At 36.7% G+C, this 23,277-nt stretch overlaps 2 protein-coding genes and 2 pseudogenes across 8 annotated transcripts in view; all 4 read left to right on the top strand.

The window, feature by feature from the left end:
• Positions 1 to 23,277, top strand: part of LOC137727885 (non-functional pseudokinase ZED1-like) — a 59,299-nt gene that overhangs the window by 5,192 nt on the left and 30,830 nt on the right. The gene's annotated exons all lie outside the window — the stretch shown is intronic.
• Positions 655 to 7,462, top strand: LOC137728206 (non-functional pseudokinase ZED1-like; annotated as a pseudogene).
• LOC137728205 (non-functional pseudokinase ZED1-like) lies at positions 8,985 to 12,658 on the top strand (annotated as a pseudogene).
• LOC137728204 (serine/threonine-protein kinase ZRK1-like) lies at positions 16,497 to 22,359 on the top strand. Its single transcript, XM_068467062.1, has 2 exons — positions 16,497 to 16,563; positions 21,294 to 22,359. Exons 1-2 carry the CDS (start codon positions 16,497 to 16,499, stop codon positions 22,151 to 22,153), a joined length of 927 nt encoding a protein of 308 aa, XP_068323163.1. The 3' UTR covers positions 22,154 to 22,359.

Genomic DNA, 23,277 nt, shown 5'->3' with positions numbered 1-23,277 from the left:
ATTCCACCCTTCATACGCACATCATGCAGAGAGATCTAACACCTAGTCGTATTTTCTTGGGCCATGACTTTGTTCCTAAAACAAAGCTACTTCTCTTTCTCTATAACAGTTCCTCCTATACAATTGCAAAGTCAATGTTATAGCTCTCTCTCGTTCTTTATATTTAAGGCTGTTATTCAAACTTTGTAAGTGTTTGTGATCTTGTAATTCATTTGAGAATTCAATGAAACTCCCAATCACATCTGCTTCTTGAATGAAAAGTACGTTGTGGGGTTTTGCTGATATGTGGCAGAAGATTTGTGAATATGGAGGTGGGTTAGAATATATTAATTCTTCATGACTTTCTACTTTCTTTATAGTTGACAGGTTATTTGTCTTTTGCTTTGTCTCTAATAATGAAAAGACAAAAATAGTTTCATGTAAATTTGTCTAGGCGGCTGTCACCACTGCATGTTATTCATGGCAGGCTGATCATTCGATGCCACCATTGTGGAGAAAATGAAACTTGGGGGAGTAGCTACAAGTTCTGCTCTGGTTGCAGATACCATCTGCAGCGGACACGGAGAAATTGATCGATTACTGTTTACTTGGTGTGATCTAATTCTAATCCTAAAAGGCTTTTGGTGCTAAACAAGAATCAGTTGAGATAAAACAATGCCATCAAAACTGTTGCAATTGTAAGTTATAGTTTTCACACTCATAAGTTTAATTTTAAACCTGAAATTGTATATTAATTCGTTAACTAATTTTGTACTAGGTTCTCAAAGCTTCCATGCTTGAGAAAGGCAGAAAGAGATATTGAGTCGTCAAACTACAAGAACCTAAAAAAAGTTATTAGAGGATCTCTTTACTTCTAGTGATGGGTGATGGGGAATCTCATCCTATTCATTGTTACTATGCTGATGACCTCTTCACGGCAACCAACAACATTCATTCTTCTCGTGTTGTACGAAAGGATTCATGTGGAGCAAAAAAGGTATGAAGGTGGCACATAGACTTTTGGGTTAAAATGACAAAATTACCTTTGAGGCATACCAGGATTCCCACACACATGCAACAGACAATAACGGCTCAATCAAGGAAGAGTCATATGTGATCAATATGGTATTTATTCAAATCCCTCTCATCACTCCTCATCAATTTCTTATTAATTTTATTCAAAAGGTAACTCCCAAAACTTCATATTTAATTTAGGAATAATTGCCATGTTAATTGTAAAATATTATTTCACATAATATCTTACAATTATTCTCCAATTACCACCATCTATGGCCGGTCACTCCTCACCCTAAGGGTCAGCCACCCTCCTATAAATACACCACTTATCCCACTAAAATGCTAAGCCATTTACTGTGCACAAACTCCTATTACGTTCTTTTCAGAATTCTAACTTTGGCATCGGAGATTCTTCGGACAACCCTCCTCCTTCATTCATCGTGGATGTGTGAGACATTTGGCCTTAATCTTAAGTGTTATTATTTTACAGGTGCTTTTCAAAACAATAACAAATGGAAAGAACTTGTAAGAACAGAAGAAGAAATAGATACCGAAGGAGAAGCAGAAGTTTTTTGAAATAACACTTCACATCTCTTGAACCCTAAAAATTTAGATAAAATGGGACAATGGTTTAGTTCATTATCAAGAACAGATAATAAGAGTAGTAGACAAAAAGGATGTCAGTAGAATTAATTTAGTAAGCAAAGAATCTTAGGGCAAAATAGATAGAAAATATAATTTTATATCTTGGAACAATAGTAGTAGGAGTCAAAAGTTTAACCAGACCGCAATCAAGGGTGAAGGTTTTAATAAGCATTTTAGATGCAAGATACAGACAACTAGACGCAGCCACAATCAAGATGATGAAATTGATATGTCAGAAAATGCTAGAGTAATCTATTGTCAACCATAATTTATGCTTCCATTCAAAGACTTTTACAAATATATTCAAATTTCGGTCAAATCTATAAGATACGATATGATAGAAACTAAGGACAACTTATAGGAAAATTACAAGTTAATAGCCAAGAAGGCTAGATATATTTGAAACTAGACTAGATTTGAATAAGAATCTAGATATATTTGAAAGTAAAGGTATTTCAGTACTCAAAGCCAAGAAGGCCAAGATGTTGAAACTAGAAGAAATAGAATGGAATGTATCGAATATTTTAGGAGAAACCAATATAAGAGACCCTACAGAATTTCATTTATATAAGCAATATCATGGAAATCAATTAGTGAGATTCAGCATGTATAGGCCAATCAGATAAATTAATAATGAAGAAGAGTTAGATTAAGAGTAGAAGTGTGAGTTCTATAACTTTTATCCGCAGAATTTTTCTTAGTTGTAGAATGGACACATATCTGTAGCTTTGGTGTGCATTTACTTGCATTCTTGACGGGACAAAAAGCCGTAGATAAATATGACGCAGGAGAATACCAATCGATTGTTGCATATGTGAAAGTACATGCTAGTGATATCGGGTAGATTTAGACAATTGTGGACCCTAAAATATTTGGGGAGATAACGGGAGATGCACAAGTACAACAACACTTGCACGATTTTCTAGCATTAGAATTGCTTTGCACCCAAGATAAAAGTGAACGAATGCCAGATAAGATAGATGTGGCTTAAGAACTCCTCTAAATCGAGAAGTCTAACTAGTAAAGTCTGGATAGTGGTAATGCAATGTAGTAGTTTTTATGTGATTGTCATGGTTGGATCCTCAAAAGGGGTGAAAAGGTAGTTTGGCATTGAATGATAGATTTTTAACAAGCGGAACTCATTTCGGCACACTCATTTTCTCCTTCTACATATCTTTATTTATTTATTTTCCTTAATTCCCCTTTGATTTATTTAGCCCAAAGGCTAAAAATAACCAAGGGTGTGAAGGGGGAGAATATGGTATACGGAACTCACTTTCTAGTTCCTTCGAATTAAAGGTGTGATTATACATTCTAACTTTCCAGTTCCTTCTTTTTTTTTTTTTTTTTTTTTTTTTTTTTTTTTTTTTTTTTTTTTTTTCTCTTTCCTTATAAGTGACTGATTGTCTTTTTCTTTCCTAGCTGAAAAAGAAAAGAAAAAGTCTCTGTCTTTGCGTTCAACCATTATTTTGTTTTTGGCCAGTAAGAAAGATGTATAGTTTCACTAATTATTTGTGTGTTACATACGCATATATATTTTTACCAGATTCTCAAAGCTGCCATTTTTGAGACAGAAGGAACAGAGTCATCATACCAGAAGAATCTAAGCAAATTATTAGAGGATCTCATTGCTTCTTCTGATGGAACATCTCATCCTATTTAATGTTACTCTGCTGATGACATCGTGAGGACAACCACCAGCTTCTATCCTACTCGCATTGTACGAGAGGATTCACACTACCAAATGTTGAGGGGATTTCTAGATGACCGATCAATTATCATCGCAAAGTACATCATCGGCATCCATGAGGATACACCTAGGTCTCGGGCTATTCGTGACATTGCCATTTCCATACAGATGAGCAACCACGAGAATATTTTTAAACTTTTGGGCTGCTGCTTAGAGCTCCCTGCACCAGTTATGGTGCATGCAAATGCAGCGAAAGGAGTTCTCAATGGTGATGGAAGTTTAAGAGGGGATAGTGAAGATCAAATCGTACTACCATGGAACATTAGATTGCATATTGCAAAACAGGTTGCTAGTGAAGACCAAATCGTAATACCATGGAAGTTTAAGAGGGGATAGTGGAGAACATATGGTGTTTTATGGGTTTTTCCATCTGGGTTTTGCATCTGCTGCTTACCCATTTCAACTCCGTGCTCTTGACGGACTTGGAAGCAGCCGCGGTAGCTGCCGCTGCACTGACCTTCATGTTTCTCTGGTTCTCTCTACCAACAGTGGAAAGACAATGAGTGTACGTAGCAAAATCGAGTGGTAACCAGCATAAGTAGAGTAATCATCCGTCAAATGCCCCCATCCCTGCCTTGCTCTTTCTCTCTCTGTAATTTCCTCGCCGAATCCAGTCTAATCCCGGAATTCCATGGATTCATCCCTCCTCTTCTTCTCTCCGTAACACTCCCTCCAATTCCATCGATAGCCACCCCACCCACTCCCAAACCTAAAATGACAATAATGCCCATCGAACTTATATTTTTCGGCCTTTGGATCGCAAAAATAGGTATTGAAGTCATTTTCACACGGCCCACTATTTAACAACCCAAATAAACAATACAAACAAACATGGCCGGGAGGGCCTAACCCAGACCCCCAGGACCAAAAAAAAATTGGAAAAAGAAGTGGCAATCCCGTAAATAAATTGAAATCCCCCAATTTCAGATTCACTGAAGCTATGCTGCAGTCACCCCCTCCCCAATTTTAGAATAGAGTAATATCCCATGTATTACAAAGAGCGTGCATGACAAGGCGTTTATGATCATACGGTGTATCTCTGAGTGGGCTTTGCTTTCTAAATCATATTTTACTTATATGATTTCGAACATGGTTTTATGAAATGCTTGATATAATACCTTGTTTTAGAAAGCACAAGTGTTTTATGTCATGACGATATTGTATAATTTATGAGCTTGGAGAACCTTCCTTGTGAAACGTTTTACCGTCGTGCTTTACTTTCAGAAATGCAATGCTTTATGCGATAATAAGATTTGTGACAGTTGGGATTTGAGAGATTAGACATGATGTATTTTCATATGATTTATTTTCTCATCACATATGCTTGCATGGTGTCTATAGTACTGTCCCAGATCAGGACTAGCTTCACGTGTAGGTTCACATTGCACTGTTATACTCACATTTGATCCGTTACAGGTGCCAACCTGTACTAGTTGCATATGCATATAGGACTCGAATGTGATGCGCTTAGCACCAACTTTAAGTGTATGAAGTACTAGAGTGTAGATTTACACACTCAGCATGTTCATATCAAAATTCACTGCATGAGCTCTTGTGTCTGCATTATTTGATGAGCATACCACATATGTTTATTGATGATTTATGATTTACCTGCTTAAGATATCAACTTTTCATTGATCCTATGATATTTCAGATTTATTACGGTTTAGAACAAGATATTTGCAATTCGTGATTTTTAACCTTTGGTTTCTTCATAATGACTTTATATTAGGATTTACGCAATTTATTTGTATTTTTGAAATACTGGCTTTTACATTATTGCCTTGGTTTTTCTAACTTACGATGTGGTACGATTTTGATTAATATACAGGTTTTTACAACAAGGGGTTAGTATGTTCGAAATAGATAAATAATTTTTGAAATCTTTATTTTTTTTCCCACTCACACCTTTTTTTTTTTTTTTTTTTTTTTTTTTATTTTTTTTTTTATGCCCCTCCAAGATTTAGTAGGCTTTAAAACTCTTGATGTGGAGGCGTGACGACATAGGATTCGCTCACCAATGTAGGGATTATTCTTAATAATTTTGTGATTAACATCTTTGGATGTGTTACATTGTATTTTAGATGTGTTACATTACATACTTTCGCTTTAGATATTTAGATTCTCTAATTTCTAGTCATGCATTTATTTAAGGTTCATCACACTCAATGCGCACTCTACTCATACTCTTATAGTAATTTATTTGTACTTTTTACACATCATTTCCATATTATGACTTCGTTACATTCCAAGTGTAGGCTTGCGTCCCTCGATTTCGGTGTCCCCGTGGATATCCGTGTTGGGATGTGTCACCAATTATGTTGTCTTCGTTTTAGACTTGAAAATTCGTCACACATGTAAGGAGACGTGCTAAGAGTGAATCTCACATCGAGAAAAGAGGGAATTTGCATGTGCTTATAAATATTTGGGCTACAACTCATATTGCCAAGTAATTTTATGATGAAACCTTAACTTTTTCATCAACTGCCCTATGATCGTCCTCCTTCTGTAAATGAAGATTCGTAATAAAACTTTGTAGATGTTTTCTATTTTTGAAAGTTCGATGAAACTTCCAATGACCACTGCTTCTTCTTGAAAATTACATCATGGGGTTCTGTCGATATGTGTTACTTTCCAGCTCCTTTCTTTTTATTTGTGTGTAATTGACAAATTTTTTGTCTTTTTCTCTGTCTGGTGACGAAAAAACAAAATTACTAGTTTCATGTGGTTTTCTTTGACCGGCAGATACCACTGCATGTTATTCTTCACAGGGCTTATCATTCGATGCCACCGTGGACCTTAAAAAGCATAATAAAATTCAACACTGATCATTGGAGTAGCTACGACTTCTGCTTTGCTTGCACAGACCATCTGCAGTGGATTCGTTTGTGAAATTGATCGATTACTGTTTACTTGGTGCAATCCAATTCCAATCCTAAGAGGCCCTTGGTGGTATACAAGCATCAGTTGAGATAAAACAATGCCTTCAAAACTGCTGCAATTGTAAGTTATAATTTTCATTCTCCTATAGAGCTTTAATTTCGAACCTGAATTCGCATTTTAATTCGTTAACTATTTTTTGTACCAGGATCTCAAAGCTGCCTTGCTTGAGAAGGAAGGAAAGAGATATTGAGTCATCATACTATAAGAACCTGAGAAAATTATTAGAGGAACTCATTGCCTCTTGTGATAGAGAATCTAACTCTATTCACTGTTACTCTGCTGGTGAGCTCATGAGAGCAACCGACAACTTCCATCCATCTCGCTTTGTAAATGATTAGGTCTTCCAGTTGGCTCAATGTGGATGAAATTAGGTCTGCGGCTATTCGTGACATTGCCATTTCAGTACAGATGAGCACCCATGAGAATGTTTTAAAACTATTGGGGTGCTGCTTAGAGCTTCCTATACCAGCTCTGGTGCATGAATATGCATCAAAGGGAGTTCTCCACCATGATGGAAGCTTAACAGGAGATAATGGCCGTCAACTTCTATTACCATGGAATACTAGATTGCGTATTGCCAAGCAGATTGCTAGTGCAGTTACATATCTCCATACCGCTCTACCAAGGCCCATAATTTATAGGGATCTGACACCCCTCTGCATTTTCTTGGACGACGACTATACTCCCAAACTCTCACACTTCTCTTACTCCATAACCATTCCTCCTAATCAATTGGATGTTGAAGATGTTCCCGTGCATGCAATATTACCATACATTGATCCTGTCTACCTCTGTTCTAGCCGCATCTCAGAAAAATCGGATGTCTACAGCTTTGGTGTGATTTTACTTGTATTATTCACCGGAAAAAATGCTCGCTCCTTTGTAAACCGGGAAGAAGCTTATAATTCAATTTTTGAGTACGTGGAATCGCATGCTGACGAGTTTGAAACAATTGTGGGCCCGAAAATATTAGAGGAGGTAGGGGGAGATGAGCAAGTACTGCAGCAGTTGCATGATTTCCTACAACTGGCATTGTCATGCACTCAATACGAAATTGAAAGAAGGCCATATATGACCGATGTAGCCAGAGAGCTCATTCGAATTGACGAGTCAACTTTTCCTAGCTAGCTTTAATTCATATCTGTTATCAGAAGTACTGATATCGGTTCAACAGCGTGTTTGTGTTTGGAAGCCGATCAGTCCCTTCCGTAACAAATATTGGTGTTGTTATTTTTAATTTGTTACTACTATATTCATTTTTCTATTAATTTGTAACAAATTTCAAAGATCAAGTCTCTTTGAATTTATATTGAACTTTTACATTGCATATATAGCAATGAACTTGGAAACTGTAAAATACTATAGTCTCATTTAATTCAAAATGTCACCTAATTTAAATTGTCATTTTCTTTAAACAAACGATAGTATTTACACTAAGAGGAATTGGATGGGCTTAGCCTCACAATGAGCTAGCACTAATGTGGTTCAAATTCGTCTTTGGCGAGAATCGAACTTAAGACCTCTCACTTACAAGTGAAGAGGAATACTACTAGGCTGTAATACTAAGTAGCATAAATTACACTATATTATATAGGGGGGAAAATATCTGCAGAAAATAACTAACCAAAAACATTATTTTCCTTCTTCATTCTCTACGTACAAAATTATCATCTCTAGTTTTAAGTGTTTGACAGTGTAAAATATAGTTTGGAATTCATTGTATCCACAAAGCTTGTTTACACTATATGCCTCACCTGACTTACATGGACGTCTCCACGTAAAAGAAGACTTTTCAACATTGTCCACATCATCAATGAAATAAGACTAGTTGCCACATCAGCTCCTGATTGCGTGCACATATCAAACCCGTTGCTCAAGAAGGTCAAAGTGACTACAAAAGGAGGACTAGAGCTAGAGGTCCAAGAAAAGGAGGTTGCGGCAAAGGGAGCAAGAACCTTCTCCATTTCTTCCATATAATTATACAAAATTCTCTCAAATGCAATTATACAAATATGCTCTCTAAGTCTCGATCATGTATATTATATAAATCCTCCATACATGGTGAAGCACAAGGTACATACAACGCGAACGTAACCCAATTATGGGTGAATGAGTACTACCTAGACCACTCTCCGACTTTGACTCGCAAGAAGTTGTAGTTGACTGCCTAAAACACGTCAACAAGGCTTATTTGCATATATCCCAATTTGCCTACTTATTGTGGGAGCAAAATATATGAAAGAAAGCATTTATGTGTCTTGAAAAACTATTTCTTCCCTTAGTTGTTTATAAAAACATTTCTTTCATCTTTCATAGCTAACTTCTTTGACTCTTCCTAAGAAATAACTCACAACGAATCCAACACATTTCCTATCTCCTTCCTTTTTCTTTCTTTGTAAGTGGCTATATGTCCTTTTCTTTTTGTCTGATGATGAAACAAGAAAATAATAGTTTCATGTAAATTTGTTTTGCCCAGTCCCACTGCATATTATTCTAAAAATGACCGATTCTCACATGAAAGCCGTTGGTAAAAGAAATTGAAACTAATGGAGTAGAACTGCTGCATGCGCTGTTTTCACATACCATCTGCAGTGGAATCGGTGGATGAATCGATCGATAACTGTTTAAAACTGCACGTACAATCTGAACAATGCCATCCAAAGTCTTGTAAGTTCGTTTATTCTATTGATCAGCTTCCTGTGGAGTTTCTTTCCTTTTGACTATTTTCTCTTCTTTCATGTGCATATATGTATATATTTTGTACCAGTTTCTCCTTGCGTCCAAGAGTACGAAAGGCGGAAGGAGATAGCTCATTCTTGAAAAATGGAAGCATGTTATTGGAGGATCTTATTGCTGGTAATGACCCGTCCCCAAATATTTTGATTTTTATCATTTTAATTCGTGAATTTACAAAAATGCCCTTCGAGGCAAAAATATTGACTTTTGTTGACCGTCTTGTTGTGTCGCGTAAGACACTTTTCCTTGGTGTATCCTGGTAGTATCCATCATTACGAATGCATGGGCACAAGCGGAATCGAATTTGGAGCTAAGATGGAGATTTTACAGACTTACGAACGTGAAAGGCAATTTGGTAATTTTATGTTGGGAGATATTTTGTGCGTGTTGTTTTGTGAGCCAGTGGGGCCCACACCCCATTCCTCCCTCTCTTATGTGTCTCCCACCTTCCTGGCCCTTCTCTCATTTTTCACTCTCTCTCTCTCTTGACTCACCCAATCTCTTGTTGCCACCTCACCTCACCACTCAACTCTTTTTCTTCACTTATCTCTCTCAAAACTCTCCCACTCGTCCCTCTTTTCCTCTACAAACTCGACACCGAACAACCATCCCTCGCAGCTCCGGCGACCACCGCACCACCACATTTACTAACCTTTCTCTACCGATCAAAGTCGGACTCACGAACGCCAAGCCTAGGACGATTTCTCTCTCTCTTCATAGTGGCAGCACCACTGTTCAAAGGATTCTCTGGCAAATTCTCGTCGTCTCTGACATGGGTAAGTTTGATAACCACCCCAAATCTTTGTAAATGGTGCTTAGAAGTACAATTAGGTTGTTTTTTAGGCGCTTTGGTGTGTTTTGGACGCAAAAACTACATCGAGAAGGTTTTCACCCAGTTTTTCGATGACTTTCGAGCGGTTTTCTGGCCAAGAACACCAGTGGTATATTTTTGTTCCTCTCCTTCGTAGCTTCAAATCCATATATGGCATGCTACTTATAATTGTGAAATGGAGCTAATCGGACTCTGTTTAGATTCACGGCCATTTTTTGCAGAAACCAGCCGACCCACGACCTAAAACCGAGTCGACCCTACTTGCAACCCAAAACTGGGCCCAACCCAATAATTGGGCTCAATCCAATAACCCGGCCCAACCTAGCAACCCAAAACCCAAATCTTACCCGACCCAGAACCGTTTTCCTGATTTCAAGGTCAGTGCATGGAGCACACGCACCTTCGCCGGAGGTACTGTGCTTCGTTGTTGTCCATGACGGCGCCAACAACTTTTATGGTGACCCATCTCGGCGCGTACGGTGGCGCTTGGCCTCCCAAGCCGCCACCCTATGGCAACGTGTAGCGGTGCATGGGGGAACCGAGGTCCCTCCTTAGGTTTTTCGATGTGCCGAATCATAATCCACTGTTTGTTTCCCCAAATTCTATTGTTTTAGTAGACTTTTATTAAATGGTTTCTATTTGTGTTTAGGTGCATCGGTGGAATGTGATCTCGTCCTCTCTAGTTTGAGCGGCTCCCCGACCACGGAATATTTGTGAGTGGACCCCTTCTTAAATTGCATATTTTTATAAAATTTTTAGGCTTGCATTCATGAAAAGCATGATTTCATGATTGTACGTTTTATGCATTATTTATGACTTATCAAATTTACGTTTTACAAAAGGTTATGAATTATCGAATTTTCGTAAATAAAATTATATGGATTTACGGATATGATTTATTTTGGATTTATGAGATGTGGATTTGAGCTTTTGAGCTTTGGTGATTTGATATGAGTTTTTGAGATATATTTACGGTGCTTATCTAATGGGGATTCATACAGCACATACACACAACATGAGTATGTAGACGTCTATGGCCATAGGACACAATTTAGGATATTTATGACATACTCCCAGCTTTATTGGCAAGACCAGTGTCGGTGTGTTATGTCATGTATATGTTTCTTCTCTGGCATAACCCAGAGTCGTACAGCTTCACCTTCAGGTGATGGGACCTACCGTATTTCTTCACTAGCGTAACCCAGTGTCGTACAACTTTACCTTCAGGTGATGGTTATGCCTTTAGGCGATTATGATACCTTTAGTTGAGTACATCATTGGTGTGATTTACAAATGTGTTACGGATTTGCCTTTAGGTGACTATAGTACCATTACTGAGCACAGGTTTACACGTACATGCTTTACGAATGTTTTTCATGGCATGCCAGAGTTTTTAGAAAACCTACTATGTAGTACTATATGAGTTTTCAAAACAGGAGGTTAGTATGTTCAGAAAGAAAATGGTTTTCTTATTATTAGTATTATTATTATAAACTTTGGTCCATCACCCTTTGTTTTGTGCCCCACTTCAAGAGTTAGAATCGAGGCATATAATCCCAGCGTTAAGGCACTTCCGTATAGGAATCTTCATGTCTTCTCACTGTAGGACCCATTCCTTTGTTCGTACCTTTGTATAATAATTCTTTTCACATTTTCTTGATTAGTTGTATGCTCTGAACACGTTTCCGCATTTGTGTATTTCTTTTTATTTACATAATTATTTACTATCATTTACCAATACCACTTGCATGCATGTTAAAATGGCTTCGTCACCCTCGGATGTCGGCCAGCACGTGCTTATCCTAGTATTTGGGGATATCGGGATTGTGGCGTGTCATTGCTTCAGTGTGATGGAAAATCTAGTCATATTCACACATACTCTGCTGATGAGCAAAATCTAGTCCTATTCACACATACTCTGCTGATGAGCTCGTCAAGGCAACCGACAATTTTGATCCTTCTTGCCTTATAAGTGAGGATTTATCCTACCTACTGTTCAGAGATTTCTTAGATGACCGCTCAGTTCTCATTAAGAAGTACTTCCAAGTGCGTTGGCCTAGTGAGGTTGAAGTTACGTCCATGGCCATTTATGATATTATCATATCGATACAGAAGAGTATGCATAAGAACGCTTTGACACTCTTGGGCTACTGCTTAGAGTTCTCTATACCAGCTCTGGTGCTTGAATACGCAGCAAAAGGAGTTCTCGACCGCCATGGAGGTTTAGGGGATATTGAATCAGTACCATGGAAAACTAGAATGCTAATTGCAAAGAAAGTTGCAAATGCACTTACATCTCCCATACCCATCATTCATAAGGATCTAAAGCCCACATGCATTTTCTTGGACGATGACTACTTTCCCAAACTCTCCAACTTTTCACTATTGATCACGATTCCTCCTTAGCAGTTGCATGTTGAAGATGATGTGAAAGGCACATCACCGAAAAAACTGATGTTTATAGCTTTGGTGTGGTTTTACTTGTATTCTTGATGGCATCAGTTCCTAAATAAGTGAAATTAAATGCTTCCAATGGTCAATACAAGACAATTGTGGATCCCTGCATTCTTGAGGAAGTCGAGGCAGATGAGCAAGCACATCAGCAATTGCAAGATTTCTTAGCACTGGCACTGTTGTGCACCAAAGACGAAAAGGAAGCAAGACCATGCATGATTGATGTAGCCAAAGTACTTGTCCGAATTGAGAAGTCGATCCTGTGTAACAAAGAAACAAGATTACTTCGAAGGTCTAAATAGGATATACATCGGTTCAACAATACTTTATAGTTTCATATTTCTAGTTGTTTAGCAGAGAGATGGTCGCTACCTAGTCTTCATTCATGTGTATATCTTTGCGCTCAATGATTTCAAGGCAAGTTCGATTTTCATTTTTCTCTCACTTTGTACGATTTCTTAATGTTGCATTTTTCGTTTGCTAATGAATATACGTACATATCTGTACCAAACCCTCATTTTCCGTATTTTCTTTGACTTTGTTCCCAAAACTTAGCAACTTCTCTTTCTCTATAACAAACCCTCATTTGCAATCGCAATCTCTTTTTTATGTTTGATACATGTATACGACTACTCTCACCGGTCTTCAACGAAATATGTACACTGTGTCACGTTCTATAAAGATATGTGGCAGAATATTTGTGAACTGGGAGGTGGGTTTTTAGGAGATTGTAACGATACGTAGTTGTGGATACTTGTGCGCCTTCGTATATCATGTATGTGAGCCTCTTAATTTCTTGCTCCCTTCCTCCTTTCATCGTATTGACTAATTTCTTGCTGCGGACATGGAATTCAACATGTTTAATGCATTCTTAAGCAATATCAATTTGAATGCAATTTATCAAAGCACAAGTTGCAGCATACCTTGTAACTTGTCCAAGGTGGAATTATTTTGTGATAAGGTATTAGAAAAACAAAGTTTAAACCTGTTATAGAACAATATTTCAATCAAATGAACGAATGTGGAAATATTGAAAGAAATAGTAACATAAACTGTGCATGAACTAGTTTGTCTATGTTCATTTTTATATATAATTGTTTTGTGTTTTTATATAAGTTCATATTTTTTTGCTAAACACGGATTACATAATGTTTGTTAAGATTATCTAGATGATAGATAAGTAGATCATAAGGAATGGCAGCGTACCTTGTAATTTTTGCAAGGTGGAGACGTAGAATATCAATAGTGATGTAAAATTGTCGTAACACATTTGAAAAACTATAGCAAAAGGTGTAATTGTACAATTTCGTTATCAAATGACACGAATCCATGGTGTAGAGAATGAAAAAAAAGGGAAGTTGCATACAGTAAGTTGCTAGAAAAATTTATTGGCCAAGAATGGAAAATAAAAGACAATAGAAATATTGTAAAAACGGTAACAAAGAACGTTGAGAAATGGATTAGACATGCCTTATTTTTTATCTTTGTGGTAGACAAGACATGATTTGGCGAGTTGTTTGAACTTTGATTTTATTTTATTTTTTTTGGTATTATCATCATGTGTGTTCGTTAGCTAGGTTACGATCTTATGGTGATACGCCTAATAAATACTCATACTTCTCAAATAGAAATAATATTGAAGCCTAGCAGGATAAAATATAATCCAAAGGTAATAATGCTTAAGCCTAATGCTATCAGCCAAAAAAAAGGAACACCAAATTTTGCCAAAGTCCCAAGGGGCTTGATAAAGAAATTTAAAAATGTGTGTACATGGTCGACTGTGTTTAAATGACTTCATAAAGTACGGCTACCAAATTGAAAATATCAAGTTGTGAAAAATGAAGCTAATTCCTTTATAATAACAAATTGTTGGTCAAAATACTACAATTTGATGAAACATATAATAAAAGAAAAATAGGAAAATGATGCTTACCAATATGGACATATGGATGGCTTTGAAAGGATGTACAAGCAAGGTGGTTATCCCAATGGTTTTGTCTACAGTAAGAAGAGAAACTAACTTAAAAAAAAGTATCATTGCTACTTGCTAGTCTTCCCACACGATCTAAGGATATAATTATCAAATAGATATGGGAACACATTGACCATAAACTATTACAATATTCCACAGTTCACTACCTTAGCATTTCTAGCCATCAGAATCTCGAAGACATAACTAATGAGTGTTATAGAAACTTACCACGAAATTAACAAAAGAGAACAAAAGAAGACCGTAAGCTTCATTCGGTTTCACACCATATCATACCCGTTTTAGAAAACCTCCTTGCAGTTTGTCATTCAACAAATCCTACTCAGAGTAAAAATAACAGTAATAACTCATAGGAGCATAAAGTATAATCATTAAATTAAATTTAATAGAACATAAAAAACAATTTGACTACTATACGTATAACTCCATAAATTCCTTCCCACACAAACCTTGAGAGGTCCAATGAGTCTAAAAGTCTCAAAACCCTCTCCATATTTAGCTTCATTTCCGTTTCGAACCTGGACATTTTGATCTTCTGAGCCGCAAACCGAGGAGCAGAACCAAGGCTAACAAAATTGAACCCAAGCTTCCAAAAATTGACTTCAGGTGTTGTGCAGACGCAGCCGGAATCAGTGAATCAGTGAGCCGACGAAAACTGAGACAGAGACAAAAATTGAGATGATGCAGTCGAAATACAGGCCTAATGAACGATTTCTATGCTTTAACCGCTGCGCAGCCAGCCAGAATCCGTGAGGCACAAAAAATTGAGAGCCAGAAACGGCAAGTTCGAGAACAATAGAAGAGAGATATGTGAGAAAGCAGCGGAAATGTAGAGAAAAACCGAGAACATAGCCGAGACAGAGACTGGGTAGATGATTGACACACGGACGGAAGGGGAGAAACAAGCATCGACTGCTCAAAGGAGGAAATAGCAAGAGAAACGGAGGAAAAAAAAAGGGGCAATATCGTCCGCCCACTGGTCATCCACAGTGACCACCTGGACCGGGTTTTAGCATATATGATGATTTCAGAACTATAATTATATTCTCAAATGAAAGCCATCAGCAGAAGAAAACGAAAATAATGGAGTAGAATTGCTGCTCTGCTTGCACGTTCAAGTACTGTTTACCTAGTGCAATCTAATCCAATCCTAAGCGCCCTTGGTGCTACACAAAACTAAAAAATAAAAAATAAAAAAAATCTTGCAATTGTACGTTCTAGGTTTCAGGAGAACATAGATCAGTTGTTGTGTATGTGAGTTCACGTGCTTACCAGTTGCAGATAGTGAACTCACATACACAACAACTGGTACGCACGTGAAGGGTAATCTGGTACCACCAAGCTGTATTTTCTTGGACCATGACTTTGTTCCTAAAACATAGCAACTTCTCTTTCTCTATAACAGTTCCTCCTATGCAATTGCAAAGTCAATGTTATAGCGCTCTCTCATTCTTTATATTTAGGGTTGTTATTGAAACTTTGTAAGTGTTCGCGATCTTGTAATTCATTTGAGAATTTGATGAAACACCCAATGACATCTGCTTCTTCAATGAAAAGTAAGTTGTAAGGTTTTGCGGATATGTAGCAGAAGATTTGTGAATAGGGAGGTGGGTTAGAATATGTTAATTTTGCATGACTTTCTACTTTCTTTGTAGTTGACAGATTATTTGTCTTTTGCTTTGTCTCTAATAATAAAAAAACTAAACTAGTAGTTTCATTTTATTGATACCGATTTGAATAGATCTCAAGGATGGGTTGTCATCGTCACTTTAGCTAAGTCATGTGCTAAGGTGATGGTCTTAACCCTACTCTCATGCCTTCCCATACCTTGTCAATTCACCTTACCTCTCTTTGTCAACCTTTCTTTCTTGCTTATAGGAACTTCTTTCCTTGTAATTAAGGTTTTGGTTTGTCCACTTGTTAGGGCAGCTTTAGGGGAATGTATAGTAGTTGTTAGCCTACAATTCTTGTAGCTTTCTTTTCGGCTCTCTATAAGAGTGGCCTTCATTCTTGAAATCTTTACAATAAGAAATACAACAAAGATTTGAAACCAAAACTCAACATGGTATTAGAGCAGGAACCATAGGGTCTTGACTATGTCCTTTTTTTTTTTTTTTTTTTACTTCTTTGTTTGTTCATCATCGATAGAGATGGCAGAAGAAAATGCCTCTAGTGCTGATAGCTCGTCATCCTCATCCCCCAACTTAACTCAAGGGGGTGAGAACAACCCAAATCAACAACTGTGCTTGTTCCTACTGAATAAGTTCAATTACCTACCTTGGTCAAGAGCTATGTCATTGTGCTCCTTGTAAATTTTCGCCTTTTTTCTTCGTGGACAAAAATGCACCAGCAAAACAATTAACACCTTAGGTCAAGGCCAAAAGCCTCATGCGCCCACAATGAGCGAGGGTAGGGGGTTTTGGCTAAAGAACATCCGATGCCAAAGTTAAAATTTGAGGAAGAAAGGGTTTAGAGAAAATTGGAGAATTTTGCAAAAGAGTTGAACTTAGGTTTTTGGGAGAAATGGTGGCTATTTATAGGGGTGTGGCCGACCCCTATTTGGAGAAAAGGGGTCCGACCACTTATGATGGTTTTTGGGTGTAATTGTAATCAATTAGGCTAATTAATCAATTAATTAGCTAATTAATCATATTTTGAAAGAATAAATACGAAATACCTTATGGGGGGGATTTGATGAGGATTGAACAAATAGGTTTTGAATAAATACCTATTTTGATAACTTTTGACCTTGATTGAGCCGTTGTTGTCTACTTCTTGAGTGTGGGAGTTCCGATGTGCTTAGGATAATTTTGTCTTTTTCATCCAAGAATCTACGTGTCGCCTCCATATTTTTCTTGATTATTTTCGGCTCCACAATGTTCGTTAATCGTACATAGTGCGGTCAGTTTTTGTCAAATACCGTTTGTGTTTAATTTTAAATAAAAATATTTAAAATAATTTATGACTGCACGATTTACGATGAATCAACAGGATTAACGGATTCCTCACAAAGAGGATCCGGATTCTTATTTTCATATCTCAATTTGCCTACTTATTGTGGGAGAAAAATATATGAAAGAAAGCATTTACGCGTCTTGAAAAACCATTTCTTCCCTTAATTGTTTATAAAAACATTTCTTTCATCTCTCATAGCCAACTTCTTTGACTCTTCCAAAGCAATAACTCACAACAAATCCAACACTAATTTCCCATCTCCTTCCTTTTTCTTTCTTTGTAAGTGACCATAAGTCCTTTTCTTTTTGTCCGATAATGAAACAAGAAAATAGTAGTTTCATGTAAATTTGTTTTGGCCAGTCCCACTGCATATTATTCTTAAAAGGACCGACTCTCTCAAATAAAAGCAGTTGGTAAAAGAAAATTGAACCTATACTAAAGCTGAAAACACACTAGTTTACTGTTCATAATAACAGTGCGAAAATGCCCTTGCCTTAATTGTGTAATTTCAATATTACTCCAATGTAAATCTAATTGAATCTGGACCGTCTATTTATCTGGGGCTCAGTCCGTCCATTTTTATCGTCTTTTTCTTCTCTGGTGAACATCATTGATCATTCTTTCTCTCGCTCTCTCTTAACATCACGATTCAAAACCCCAACCCCACCCACGAACCCAGAAACACCAAAAACCATCACCAATCTCATCCTTCAATTCTTAATTGGATTCCACAGTGTAAACCCAGAAACTAAAGGTAAGAAAATTCAAATTTTTTTTCGGTTTCTTATTTACTTTCAGTGTTAATTTCTTATTAGATTATTATTTTTGATAAACCCACTTATTAGAATCTGATCTGGGGTTTCCTTGGATTCTAAATAAAAACCTTGAAACTTAAAGGTAGGTAAATTTCAATTTATTTTATTTTATTTTATTTATTTATTTACTATGTTGATATCGGATTAATACTATTTTTCATAAACCCACTTAGAATCTGATATGGGTTTTGCTTAAATTCATCTTGGGGTTTTTTTAATTTTGAGTTTTATAATTTTCTGGTGCACCTGTGATTAAATATTCAGATAAATTTAATGTAATGGTTTTTTTTTTTTTTTAATGGTTATAGTTTATGCAAAGAGCAACTCACAAAGAGGTGAAGAAAAAAAAGTATGTTAATCCATTGCTCATCACTTCAGGTACCTTTTGACCTTTTGCATGTCAAGATATGCTTCAATTTTGTTACGTATTATTTGGGTTTTATTAAATTTTTCATGATTTTGTAGAAGTACGTTTAAAGTTTTGAGTTTTGGAGAATTCTTCATTAAATTGGTGGGCTCTTTTTTGAGTATATTTGTCATGTGTTTGCCTCTTTTCATTGTGTTGCAAATGTAGTATTCTCTCCACTGAGTTTCTACATGCATGAGAACATATGTTTTTCTTACTAATTTGATTAGATTATAAACTGCTGCAATGATGGCAGTAGCATACACTCTCATAGAACGGTTAATAGTTGAAGTAACAGTTGCTTCACCGTGACAGTTATGGGTGATAAAGATTTACATAATTCAGTAGGGTCTGCAACATGCCCAATTACCTTGAGTAAAATCATTAATTTACAACCAAATTAGAATAAACCAGAGCAGTTTGTAAACACTGAAGTGAGAGAATCATATAGGCAGTTTGTAAACTCTTAAGAACATGCCTCCAAACTGAACACAGCACCAATATTCTTCCGTTCCTCAACTAGCTCTTTTCTTCTTCTTCTTCTTTCCCTCATTGACATCCTCAACTGAATGCCTCCTTCTTTTTCTTTGTTTGTTAGGGTTGCAATAATCTTCCCATTCATAGTGTTGCCATGCCCCAACGAGGTTGCCAAAGGTACTGACTGGTTACTGATTGTAGGTTGAAGTACAAATGTTACTGGCGGGTCAAGTTCCATAAGGAGGTGGAAGCAGAAGAAGAATTAACATCACACTTCATTTTTTCAACCAAAAGGAGGTAACCTTTATAAATGATGCATACAAGCTTCTCTGTTTTTTATCTCTGAAATTTGAGTTCTTTGACCAAAACTATGAATAGTGAATGGTAAATATTTCACTTTTTTTTTTTTTTCTTTGGTCCATTTTGTTCTATTGGGGTTGTATTTTGTTAGAACATTATCAAATAATTAAATTACATAAATGGACACAAAAGATTATTAATCACATCCCCAATTTTTCTCTAAACTCGAAGCTAAAAATTGAAGAAATACAACAGATTTTGAGTCATGTAATTCAAATTGCAAATAAAGGTCTAAAGAAAATAAATCCAGTATACAAACTCTCACTAAAGGGTACCAAAATTTTCATCTTGAAACTTCACAATCCCAAATTGAAGCCCTAAAAGTTGGCATGCACAGTGAAGATGTAAGTATATATACGACATCGATATATATATTTTTGTCATTGTCAAGAGCATCAAGAATAATTGGTTCCCGCTAAGTATATGCTAATATTATATATTGATATAGACTTATTCAACAATTTGTAGGGTGTAAAGATGGGGTGTAATATGTGAGACTTATTCAACAATTTGTAGGGTGTAAAGATGGGGTGTAATATGTGAGGCTTATTCAACAATTTATGGGGTGTAATATAATAAGTCTTTTTGTTATATAATATGCATACCAATATCTCTCTTGCCACTTAGTGTAGATAATAATGTTTGTTAAAAAAAAAATGCTTTAGGATATATATTTTTCAAAACCTTTTACATCTTTAACAGTATTGCAAATCCTGCAGTAGCGCGTAGGTTCACTGCACTGAAAAAAATACTGTTCATAAGACAGTATTTAACAGTATTGTAATGACGCTTTTTCCCCTACGTTGCTTTTCCCCCACGCTATGTTTTTTTCAAATATACAGTGAAATGACGGAACTGCCCATGAAGGGCACGTGTGGATCGTCCAAATGAAAACCTGTCGACACGCTGTGCTGTCGTTCTCTCTCTTCGACAACACTCTTCCTCTCTGACAAAAAATCACCAGAGGCCCAGAAACCTCTGGGTCAAATTTCTCGACCTCTCTCGCCCAGCTCCTCCACTTCTTTCTCACCAAACTTCAAGTCGTCGGTCATACAACGAAACCGCGCAAGGTTTCGTCTATCTCAGTCAACTCCGACCACCCCCAACGGCGGCTAAGGTTTCTAGGGTTTTAATCTGATACTCACTACAAAGAAGATGAATGGGTCGTGGAAGAAGATAAGGTGGTTTTCACACCACAACAGATTTGCTCTGAATCTTTCTATTTTTTTTAAATTGCTTATAAGTTAAATTGTTCCCTGGATTGCAGTTAATTTCCAGCATCCTGACAATACTGTTATAGCATCGGGTGTAAGGTTTTCCTCTTTTTGTTTTCTTTTTCCAGTTGAATTTGTATTTCATTGTTTGGCCTATTACCCTCTTATTACAATCAACTCTTCAATTGTTGGTGTTAGTTACAGAAAAATTATAATAAAAATCATGCCAAGAACATGATCCAATCTGTTGTGGGGACCCAATCTGAATTGTGTGTTCTTCAAGGTCGATCTCGGCCGAGGGTTTTAGACCTCTTTATTTTTCCAGATTTTCGGATTATTCCCTCCGAATTAGGGAATTAAATTGTTCCTATTATTCGGTAGAATCTAAAATGACTTGAAGCTTTGATTTGCCTTTGCATGTTTGTAGTATTTGAAATTATGGTTTGTTTTGGGGGTTGGATTTTGGGATTTAAGTTGAATTCGTATGGGTATTTTTTCAGAAAATATTGTTGTTTCTGTGTTGGAATTAAAAGAACTATGCTTGCTGGATTTTTCCCTAAGTGTCTCTGCTGTTGTTTTCGTTTTTTTTTTTTTTTTTTTTTTTTGTGATTTTTTTGTGGTGTTTATATGTGCAGGCGCTTGAGTTAGTATTTTGTGTTTTTATTTTTGTCCCAGCTGCTGAACTTCATTTTAAATTTCGTTGAATTTATGGATTATCAGATGTTGTGGTTTGGCATGCATTGCAATATGCATTCTACCAAGTGTTCAGAGGTTTCCTAGATGACCGCTCAGTTCTCATTAAGAAGTACTTCGAAGGGAGGTCGCATGGTGATGATGAAGTTACGTCCATGGCCATTCGTGATATTATCGTATCGATGCAGATGAGTACACATAAGAACGCTTTGAAACTCTTGGGCTGCTGCTTAGAGTTCTCTATACCAGCTCTGGTGCTTGAATACGCAGCAAAAAGAGTTCTTGACCCCTATGGCGGTTTAGGGTTTTCTGGATCATTACCATGGAAAACTAGAATGCTAATTGCAAAGAAAGTTGCAAATGCACTTGCATATCTCCATACTGCCTTTCCCAGGCCAATCATTCATCGGGATTTAAATTCCAGCTGTATTTTCTTGGGCCATGATTATGTTCCCAAACTCACCAACTTCTCACTCTCCATTTCCATTCCTCCTATGCAGTCTCATGTTGAAGATCTTCCGAAAGGGACATTTGGGTACCTTGATCCTTCTTACATGAAGTCTGGTTACATTACAGAAAAAAGTGATGTTTATAGCTTTGGTGTGCATTTACTTGTATTCTTAACGGGACAAAAAGCCCTAGTTAAATATGACACAATAGAATACCAATCGATTATTGCATATGTGAAACGACATGTTAGTGAAATCGGGCAGATTCAGACAATTGTGGACCCTAAAATCAAAGAGGATGTAGGGAGAGATGAGAAAGTGCAGCGGCAGTTGCAAGATTTCCTACAACTGGCATTGTCATGCACTCAAGAAGAAAGTGAAAGAAGGCCATATATGACAGACGTGGCTAGAGAACTCGTTCGAATTGACAAGATATGACTAGTGGTTGGAAGATGATCAGTGTCCTGAATGTTGAACTCACTAACCTTTGTATGGTGTTGGTTGTTAATGTGTTGCTATTATTTTCATTTTTCTGTTAATTTGTAACAAATATGATAGCTCAGATTAGATCTCTTTGGATTTCTTGTGTACTTATAAATTGCATTTTCCCGTTTTGATCATTATTTGTGAGGAGTTTTTGATGTTGCCTTTTCTTTCTCTATCCAAACATTGATTGCAACCTAATTAATGAGAAAAAAAAAAAAAAAAGAAGAAGAAGAAGAAGAAGAGAGCAACGTGTTAAAAATCAAATACATTAATCAGTACTCTTGGCACTGGCATTCCTAGGTCAATCCTTATCTGTTTGTTTAGCAGAGAGATAGTGAACCTGTAGCTACCTAGTTTGCATGAATGTGTATATCTAACGATTTCAAGGCAAGTTCGATTTCCATGTTGCTCACTACTCTTTAGAATATCTTGATGTTGCATCTTCCTTTCGACAATGACAAATTAAGATCAATCCTTATTACCATGGAGAACTAAATTGTGTATTGCAAAGCGACTTGTGAATGCATTTGCATATCTCCAATTCCACCCTTCATACGCACATCATGCAGAGAGATCTAACACCTAGTCGTATTTTCTTGGGCCATGACTTTGTTCCTAAAACATAGCTACTTCTCTTTCTCTATAACAGTTCCTCCTATACAATTGCAAAGTCAATGTTATAGCTCTCTCTCGTTCTTTATATTTAAGGCTGTTATTGAAACTTTGTAAGTGTTTGCGATCTTGTAATTCATTTGAGAATTCAATGAAACTCCCAATCACATCTGCTTCTTGAATGAAAAGTACGTTGTGGGGTTTTGCTGATATGTGGCAGAAGATTTGTGAATATGGAGGTGGGTTAGAATATATTAATTCTTCATGACTTTCTACTTTCTTTATAGTTGACAGGTTATTTGTCTTTTGCTTTGTCTCTAATAATGAAAAGACAAAAATAGTTTCATGTAAATTTGTCTAGGTGGTTGTCACCACTGCATGTTATTCATAGCAGGGTGATCATTCGATGCCATCATTGTGGAGAAAATGAAACTTGGGGGAGTAGCTACAAGTTCTGCTCTGGT

Source organism: Pyrus communis, chromosome 3, assembly GCF_963583255.1.
Source record: "Pyrus communis chromosome 3, drPyrComm1.1, whole genome shotgun sequence".
NCBI lineage: Eukaryota > Viridiplantae > Streptophyta > Magnoliopsida > Rosales > Rosaceae > Pyrus > Pyrus communis.
This window is presented reverse-complemented; position numbering and strand designations above follow the sequence as displayed.